This window comes from Syngnathus leptorhynchus, chromosome 6 (assembly GCF_054491065.1).
Source record: "Syngnathus leptorhynchus isolate UIUO chromosome 6, UIUO_Slep, whole genome shotgun sequence".
Classification (NCBI taxonomy): domain Eukaryota; kingdom Metazoa; phylum Chordata; class Actinopteri; order Syngnathiformes; family Syngnathidae; genus Syngnathus; species Syngnathus leptorhynchus.
The window spans coordinates 10391437-10400846 of NC_141200.1; the positions used below are offsets into that span (position 1 = coordinate 10391437).

The window sequence follows — 9410 nt, forward strand, 5'->3', positions numbered from 1 at the left end:
ATCTCATACAATAGACAGTTCTATCTTCTGGCAAGTATACCAGCAGCGTGTTGAATCAAAAAGGCCTGTATTGTACACTGATAGGAAATAACAAAATGTCAGTATTCATACTATTTGCCACATGGTTATTTGGAGCTATGTGAGTGTATTGGCTCAATAAAATTTATGAAATGCAGTCTAAGACTGGCTACCAGACAATCACAAGGCAGTATAAATAAACACACAGTTTCAGCAATTAGCATTTCCAATTAATCTAACTTGCATGTTTTAATGCAAGTCTTAATACTCTTGGAAAACCTCCACAAGCATGTGGAGAACATGCAAGTCAACACAGGGAAATTTTAACCTCAACCTGAAAGACTATTGGGCCGATTTGCTAACCTTTGAAACACTGTGCTGCTCATCTATAAATCGATAAATTATTTTTTATCTTCTTTTTGTCTCTACTTCTTGATTGTTTTAATTCAGAAGAAAATGCGGTGGTTTATTACCTTCTTGACAAGGTGCTTGCATTGTAGTGTTTTGCCACAGGAGGGTGCTGCTAACCAGTATTTTAAATGCGTGGTCCTTCAAGACAGAAGCGGCACGTTTATTGAACCATCCTACTGTCAATCGTGAGTTCTCAATGAAAAAAAGGCCGAAGCAGTGAAAGTGGCACGTTTAAGCATAACTAAATCACCATACGAATGAGGTGTTTGTACAGGGTGTCATGCAAGGTTGGTTGCATCACGAATCATGACGTCAGAATTGAGAAATCCAGTGGGAACGGGATGACAGCGTAAGGATGACATCATGCCTACATCCTCACCTGCTATGTGCCGTTCATCACTGTGCGTGACGTCATTTCACTTCATCAATTAGTTTTTCTTACTTCCTCACATGAGGGCGGTGTGCGCCTTTTGCGGCGGGTGCACCTTCAGTTGTCGGACTCGGTCACCCTGACTTTTGGGTCCATCAAACTGTCACTGAGAGGCACTGCTGTATCACTCTCCTCTTGACTCACTGACACCCCTTGGTCAGTCCACGAAAGTTGACCTCATCAATTTTAACGCAGTGTGAGAAATGTGGAGAATGTGCGTAGGTGATGTGAAGAGTCCCGTGGAGATAGTTTGACCTGGTGCGTAAACGCTGTAGAACATGATCATAGGTTCTGATCTTCCTTCAATAGGGCTTGTCTTTTTCCTTATGTTTCTCTTCTAGAGCATTTTTGTGAAAGACGTCTCCATGTTTTTTTAACCGTGCCGTGAGGAGGAAGGGAGGAGCGAGGGGTGGAGTGTGGGGTGTATAGTGGGCGTGTTTTGGTATATAATACTTCTCCCTCAGAAGTTTGGTCTGTCGCCTCGGTCTCTGGGACAGCCTCTCACACATCATCAAACTAACCAACCGGGGAAACTAACTCACCTGCAAGCACCCGACCACGCCAGACCAACCTTTTCATTCCTTTCTTTCATTTTTCTTTTTTTTTTTTTGGGTTTTTTTGTTTTTTGTTTGGTGACTACTGCCGACTGTCATGGAGACCCTGCGATCGAGACCCGGACACAAATCATTTTGCCACACCTGCAGGACAACGGAGGAGAGCAGACGAAAGGTCAGCAATAATTAACAGTAACTTTTACACATGCACTTTTTTTAATGACTGTTTGCACGTGGGTCATTGAATACAATAAATAAATACAATGAGAAAATCTGAAATATAAATGCACGACTTAATGCAAAAGTTCAAAGTGCCTTTTATGCCATGAGTGAATTTGCATTACTGGCATTTCATGCAAAAGCTAAATCAGAAGGATTAAAATTTGGAGGTAATTTGGTGTGCCGGCTGGTGCAGGACTTGGAGCAAACAGCTGGTCTTATTTGCCGGCAGATAGGGGGCGGTAGGCGAGGGTCAGTTTGCTCAATAAAGGGTGCGCAAGGGGGAAAACAAATGCTGAGTCTAGCTTTTCTGATAGTTAACTATCGAGCAGCCGCTCTTGCAAAGTCTGGCATGTTGCGCAAGCAAGAGGTAAAACGGCACTTGTCTTGCAATTTTCCTCCACAATTAGCTCTTCTCCCTCCCTCCCCGGTGCCGAGTTGAGACCGTGGCATTTAAAATCACGCAGAAAGCGGGCTGATTTAGTTTTTAAATGAAGAAGTTAGGAAAAACTGCAAAAAGTAATGTGTCGTTTTGAATGGAATAATTTGGGTGTAAATTCACCTTCCGTGTATGTGTGTGCTTGCAGGTCAAGAAGATGTCCTCATCCAGCCGTTCGTTGCTCTTTGCACTGGCACTCACCCTCTATGCGGTGGAGATGACCTCGGCAGAGACCCTGTGTGGGGGAGAGCTGGTGGACGCGCTTCAATTCGTCTGCGAAGACAGAGGCTTCTATTTCAGTACGTTTGTGCGCGCGTAACGGCACTGCGCAATTGTGTGGCCTTAAATCATTTGCGTGCCTGTGCGCGTGCCCCCCCTCCATCCTTTAAAAGAAAACAGATTTGTTTGCATAGCTGATACTATTTGCCTATTTGCTCCGTCTGGGCGTCAAACATTCATACACACACGCACACAAGAGAAACGAAGGAGACAGCTGTGTCTCGAGTGTTAGTCCCGATGCGCACCACAGGCCTGCACACCGACCGCACTGTACCGCTCATTGCATATGAAAGGCCGGCGAGCCGTGAAGCCGCATACAACACAATGAGTTGCTTGTTTACCAGTAAAGTAATAGCACCCCAAGAGGCATACCAGTCACCACCACCCTAGTGTGCTCAGACCACATAGACCACCGTGGTCCAAGGATGTCTGTGTGAGTGTGTGTGCAATTTTTTTTTTTTTTTTTTTTTAATATATGCCAGATCATTAACTTGTGTGGCATAATAATGGCAAGACACGTAAAGCATTAAGTGTTTGCATTGTGGTGGATTGTTAATCCCTGAGTGGATAAACTGCGACACACATCCGAGATATTGTTTGGTATGCACAACATGCACACTCAGGAGAAAAATCTCACTTTTGACACACATAGGCAATTTCTCTGAACATGGCTTTTTTTCACAGACCATTATCTAATTTGGATGATTTCTCCTCCCTACTTTCTTTTTCTCCTTTTCCTTCCTGCAATCAAATCTCTCCTGTGTCTCGTGAGATTTCTCCAACATTGTGTGGGGCGCGGGTCTTCAAATGAGCCCTTTATTGATCGTTGACGGCATTCCCCCTGTAGAACATTGAAACACTCAGCCCCTTTTTTCTTCTCTCGTGCTTTTCTTTCCCGTCATTACTCTGTTCCTCTTTTGATTTGCATTCACCTCCTGTTTTTCAAGGCTCACACACTCACTCCTGCGCCGATTCCCCCCGGGCTGTTTTCTCTACCTCTTTGCCCCTCCTCATCCTTGTTATCTCTGCTGACTTGACAAAGGACAAGGTCGCAGAGGAGTTTCCATTTTATGTATTTGCTCACCTAAGGGACGGGCTGGCTCGCCTGGCCCACTACATGGTGTTTACATGGGCACTTGCTCATTAAGGGACTTCCAGATAGTCCTCGTCAGATTATCTTCTCCAAACAAAAAGATTTGTTGCAGTTGCTCATAGATTTCCTGTTATCCTCTTTGCTGCGCTACGATTGTAATCCTGCAAAAACAACCTAGATTCATTTCTGAAGAGAGTGTGTGTTCCTTGCTTCAGGCCTTCTTTGCCTTACGTTCTGTTTTGCATCTCTCCGCAGGTAGGCCTACCAGCAGGGGGAACGCCAGGCGCACCCAGAATCGTGGGATAGTGGAGGAGTGTTGTTTCCGTAGCTGTGACCTCAACCTTCTGGAGCAGTACTGTGCCAAACCCGCCAAGTCAGAAAGAGATGTGTCGGCCACCTCTCTACAGGTCGTACCGGTGATGCCTCCATTAAAGCAGGTGTGCATCACAGCAACAACAACAACACAACAGTCTGGGAACCAGTGAAATCCTACTCCTCCCATCATGTTGTCCTCTGTTCACCTCTGCCTCACCCCTATATCCCTGACACGCTGTACAGACCGTCTTGTTAGATGAGCTAATGATAACGTAAAGTGCTGACCGTCGTGGAAATCGTCCAGCCAGTGGCAGCACATTGTGCCCAAGAAAGGAAAAGCTCACACACTGACTGCTGGTCCGTGACGCAAACAATGTGTTCTGAGTGTAAGATTATTCGCTTATTACTCATGTAACTGCGATTGCACTGGAACGTAGCATGCGTTTGAATTTAAAAAAAAAAAAAAAAAAAAGCTCACAGAGCCCTTAGAATCTCCCTCACACGTGTAGCAAATTGTCAAAGTGCTTCACCGGGGCCATCAGAAGACACAGTAATGGCTGCGCTCCTGACCTTTTACAATCCCCTGCAATCCCTTTATGCTTGGTCATGTTCACGTGTCAGTGACAAGCAGTTGAATGAACGGTGCAATCGTAAATCCATAGGAGAAAAGTAAGCGGACCTTTAGTCCAGAGAAGGAGGGGGGGGGGGGACGCCGGTGCGGAATTAGTTTGGACATGTCCCTAGTTTGTCCGGGCAGGGAGAGTTGATGGGTACAGCCTGCTCTGAGGGCCAGCTGTTCTTAAGCTATTGAGCGAGCCTCAAGTGAATGAAGGGGGATAAACACTCTTCAAGTGGCAGGACCAAAACAAGCCATTCACATGGATCACTGGCTACCGGCGCATAAATTCCAGGCCCCCTGCTAACGTTCCTACTTGTTTCTCATTCAGTGGTACTCAGCGAAACACCTAGCATTGTTAAATTTGCCATGTTTATATGGTCATTCAGTATGCAGCAGTTAGGCCATTATGCAGGTCGTTTGGTGAGCATTTGCGTTCCCCTCATATGTAGACGAGACGGGAGCCCATCCTTTTTCGACGCTTGTTAAAGAGGCAGAACTAAGCACTTGTTGACAGCTTCTCTCAGTTGAGGAAACCAAAACAAGTACTGTTTGGAAGCCGGCCAAGGCTATTATGACTTGCCGCTTTGAGAATCACATTTGATCAGGCGCAAAATAAGCATATCACCCGTAATGAACTGACTCCATCTTCTCCCCTTTGCTTCTGTTTTTTTTTTCTTTCTTATTTTGCCGGCATGCCGCAAAAGGAAGCCCCGAGGAAGCAGCATGTGCCCGTGAAGTATTCCAAATACGAGCAGTGGCAGAGGAAGGCGGCCCAGCGACTCCGGAGGGGTGTCCCCGCCATCCTGAGAGCCAAAAAGTTCCGAAGGCAGGCGGAGAAGATGAGAGCCCAGGAGGAAGCAAGCTTCCACAGGCCCCTGATCAGCCTGCCCAGCAAACTACCGCCTGTCTTGCTCACCACGAACAACTATGTCAACCACAAATGAGCCCGTTGCCAGCCCTTTGCACAGACAAGTGTTTGCAAGGACAAAAAAGCCTAGGGGATTATAGCTTTGTCTCTGACGTCATTTCTGTGGCAGTCCTCTTTGACCTCCCCTGCCCTGTCCGAGCCCCACGCCCCTACGCCCCCACCCTCACCCCCAGCCCATTCTCATCCACCACTTCTTGACCCTCTGCCCTCTTTCTAATACCCCTCCAACCCTACCGCCGTCCTCCGGAACACAAACATGTCTTCACATTCTTCCTGTCTGAACTTTTTTTTTCGCTAGCTCTTTCAGTCACTGACACAAAAGGCACAAACACAAGTGATGAACAAAAAGTTAACAATTCGGCTGAATGCCATTCAGGTGGACCCGTAAGCAAAACAGTTAATGGAAGAGAGCAAGGAGATGTGGTTTGCAAGTGTCAAGAGGACACCCAACGGAATGATTTTTTTTTTTTTTTTTTTGTCCTTGTGAAGACGACCCAACGTGGAGAAGCTTGCATGACAGAATCCATTCCACATGTTTTTTTTTTCCTGAAGCAAAAAAAGAAGAAAATCTGTTAGTTTTTATTTTTTTTATTTTTATCTTTTTTTTTTTTTTTTTTTTGTTTGCACCGCTACCTTTAAAGGGACTTCCACACTGTAAGGAATTATTTTATAAAATTAGATTCCTGTTCCAGCACCTTTTGATCACAAACAAAAAGCAGAAAAGAGTCTGCAAAATTGCACATTGCCACGGATTACGTCAAACTAAAGAAAAATATATGGCACTATTTTTTTATGAACAATGAACGTGTAGCTTAAAAAATGCCATGGTGCTAGCTTTGGGAAAGGACTCAAAGAAGAGGTTAAAAAGCACGTTTGTTTTTTTCGTTGAATATATTATTACTTTCCGTTTTAAGGAAAGTGTGACTGAAACAAAAGAGAGAAAGATGGGGGAGCTCCTGGCAGCGGCAAAGTCAAGGGGGAAGTGTCACTGAGAAACTATGGGGGCGAAGAGGGCATCAAGGCTCAAAGGAAGTGCTGGTGGCTGCTCAACACAAGTTTGCTGGCATACACGGGAAGGGGGACAAAAGACCCTGGCCCTGTCCCTCCTGTCTTCCGTCCCGGAGGCAGATGGACGCAGGAAATTTAATATGGGACACTGTGGACTGCCTGGATTGGGACAGGACAAAAGTCCTGGGACAGTACTTCCTGTTTACCGTGGCTTTGCGGACTGCTCCGACAGGAAGTGTCATGGCATGGACAAGTGGGATAATTGAAGATTTTATTTTAGTTTAATTTGATTGTTTCTTGTTTTCTTTTCATATCAACATTTCAATGAAAAAAAGGAAACCCCTGTCTGTTTCTGGTACCATGACATTCCTGTTTTTCCATGTTAGGCATCCTCATGGTTATTTTATGATGTTACTTTACCGTTGTAAAACAAAAAGGCACAGACATTTTGATTCAAAGGGAAAAAACAGCAATAATGTCAACTAACATTTATTTCTTATTTTATATCAGTAGTATTCACATGCGTTTGCCCGAAAACAAATACTTGAATATATCTATCTATACATATATAATTATAGTTTTATATATATATATATATATATATATATATATATATATATATATATATATATATATATATATATATATATATATATATATATATATATATATATATATATATGCATATGTGTGTGTGTGTGTGTATATATATATATAATATATGCATATGTGTGTATATATGCATATATATGCATGCATATATATATATATATATATATATATATGCATAGATATATAATTAGTTTCCAGGGACATTGTGTTATTTCCTATAGTCTGAGCTGTATCTTGCGTAATGAGCCGTCAAGCTTTTTTTGTTTGTTTGTTGGAATACAAATAAGGGCACTGTATAAAGGCATTATTTATTTTGTTATAAAATATATTTGAAAATTGGTCCAAATAATATGCGCAGCACTGATGCTCAACTGACGGATTTATTTTGTATGATCTCTGTTTTCCAATTGGAGCTGTAAGGCTTTTTTCTAGATGCTTTGTACCAAAAATAATGTCTTTTATTCCCCATTTTATTTGCCATAAATACTTAAATTAATATTTTAACAGCATCATGTAGTCTGAATTTTGTTGGCATGTTATGTCACAAAAATAGTCACATACTCTTATTAAAAATGATCTGCATGGATCTTCAGAAACCTGTCAATGTTCCGAGGGAAACGGAAAGTATCAGTGAGTAACTTGATGAACCGAAACTGTTCAACATCAGTTGTATTCAATCAACCCACTATGTTTTGAAGCCACTTTAGTATTGATGGCGGGGGAATGTCAAGACCTTAATTAAATAATGTCTTCATAATTGTACACGGTGTCCTGCCATCTTGTAAGGGTCATCTTTTTTATGTGCCAGTGCTGCAGATGTCGTCATAAATAGTGTGCTGGTTGGATCAAATGTCATGAGAGGGTCCTAACTTGCGCAGTGCACCTTTACACTCATTGGAGGTTAGCGTAATGGTCATTGAGTTGCTCCTTCTATCCATCTCTCCATCTCTCTCTCGCTCTATCTATCTGGATGGTTCTTCTACATAATCTGACAATGGCCTTGATCTTACATATGAAGCATCACCTTCCATCCGTGCAAGCATTATGTGTTTTAATGAAGGGCTAATGCAGCCATAGGATTCGGGTAAAGAAATAAGCGCTCTGCAGGGAAGAGTGTAATAGTTCCTGAATATGACATAATTGTGCGGCGGAAGATAAGGAGTTGTTCTTTAGACCCTTCCATAATCATGTGACAAACCACTGAAGGCCATGTCGGACACTTTACCACTTCTTTCTGAAATAGGTTATGCATCACTTAAATGAAGCATCGATATTCACCAAGTTGAGGTGAATACATCAATACATCTATATTTTTTTCTGTCAGATAGCGTCCATATCCTTCTCGGATTATATTCTACTTTCGATGTGCAAAGAGACAGACAGTGCAATTATTATTATTATTGTTATTATTATTATGCTGGGACTGCATTCATTCACTATTGCAATGTTCAAACAGGCTACTCTGTTGTTATGTTGAAAGACAACCACTTGTTTTGCTAAATATGAAGAGATATCATGCCGAGCAATGGCAACTTCTTCTTTGTCACTAGCTCACTCAGCCTGTGTGTATTTTATTGATTTAACCTCCGCACGCTAGAACGTCCGAAATGCACAATTCATGTACTTTGATTTTTAATATCAATAAAAAAACATTTTATCAAACGTACAACATGTATAACAGTTCTGTGCATTGTCCACCTTACGTAATGGCTCGCTGCTTGTGCAAAATTTGCATTGTGTGTTCCTCTTGGCCTTTTTTGGACCTCTGTGAGAAGCAGTCAAAAGTTCTGTGCGGTGTAAATGATTCATCGTGTCTTGAGGCTTTCCAAAGAATTTTCTGTGGCTTTCACTTGCTGCCCCTCCCCACCTTTTCTCCACCTCTGCCTGGCTTCATATCTGTCCTTCTGTTCTCTGCATAGTGATAGGACAAAATGTGCACATCACCACTCACGTAGTAGAAGGCAGGATGGCTGGATGCACTAACTCTCCTGCGTGCCACACTAAATGTGGCCTGTTGTTACCTCCCTCCTGCAGAGGCATACTACTAATGGAGCAAGTTCCCATTCTGTAGCTATGTTTGGAGGCCAACATGTCTCAAATTATCACTTGCATATTTGGAAAATGGCATGACCTGCTTTTGCAGATATGCATGTGCATGTACGCAGCCACCCATGTTTTTTCTGTTACTGGGCAGATTTACAGTTAAAGGTCTTCCCGGAATGGAACCGTTTCTGGGGAATGTTTTATCATGGCGTTTACATTGGGTTGTCAGTGTTGTTTAATTTTACCATCATAGAGTTAAAGCTCCAAAATGAGAAATGCCACGTTCCTTTATTGCACAGTTCTGTTTCATGTCTGCGTGATACTGTGTGGCCTTCATAAATCACATCAATTCGGCTTTCCAACGATTGATGTCGTTTTACCATGTCTCGTGCATGATACAACTGTCACTGCAGATTTTCAAGCTCCATGCAGGTGACTGTTC

The 9410-nt window shown here is 42.8% G+C and overlaps 1 protein-coding gene across 1 annotated transcript; it reads left to right on the forward strand.

The window, feature by feature from the left end:
- Positions 1–1301: 1301 nt before the first annotated feature.
- igf2b (insulin-like growth factor 2b) lies at positions 1302–6907 on the forward strand. Its single transcript, XM_085913346.1, has 4 exons — positions 1302–1588; positions 2220–2370; positions 3699–3880; positions 5082–6907. The coding sequence occupies exons 1-4, from the start codon at positions 1511–1513 to the stop codon at positions 5319–5321; spliced, it is 651 nt and encodes a 216-aa protein (XP_085769472.1). The 5' UTR covers positions 1302–1510; the 3' UTR covers positions 5322–6907.
- The last annotated feature ends 2503 nt before the right edge of the window (positions 6908–9410 follow it).

Excerpts from the sequence above, each read along its gene's own strand:
- igf2b (XM_085913346.1), top strand. The coding sequence starts at position 1,511 with ATGGAGACCCTGCGATCGAGACCCGGACACAAATCATTTTGCCACACC. Across the intron at positions 1,589-2,219 it reads CGGAGGAGAGCAGACGAAAG|GTCAAGAAGATGTCCTCATC; the intron begins GTCAGCAATAAT and ends GTGTGCTTGCAG. Across the intron at positions 2,371-3,698 it reads AGACAGAGGCTTCTATTTCA|GTAGGCCTACCAGCAGGGGG; the intron begins GTACGTTTGTGC and ends ATCTCTCCGCAG.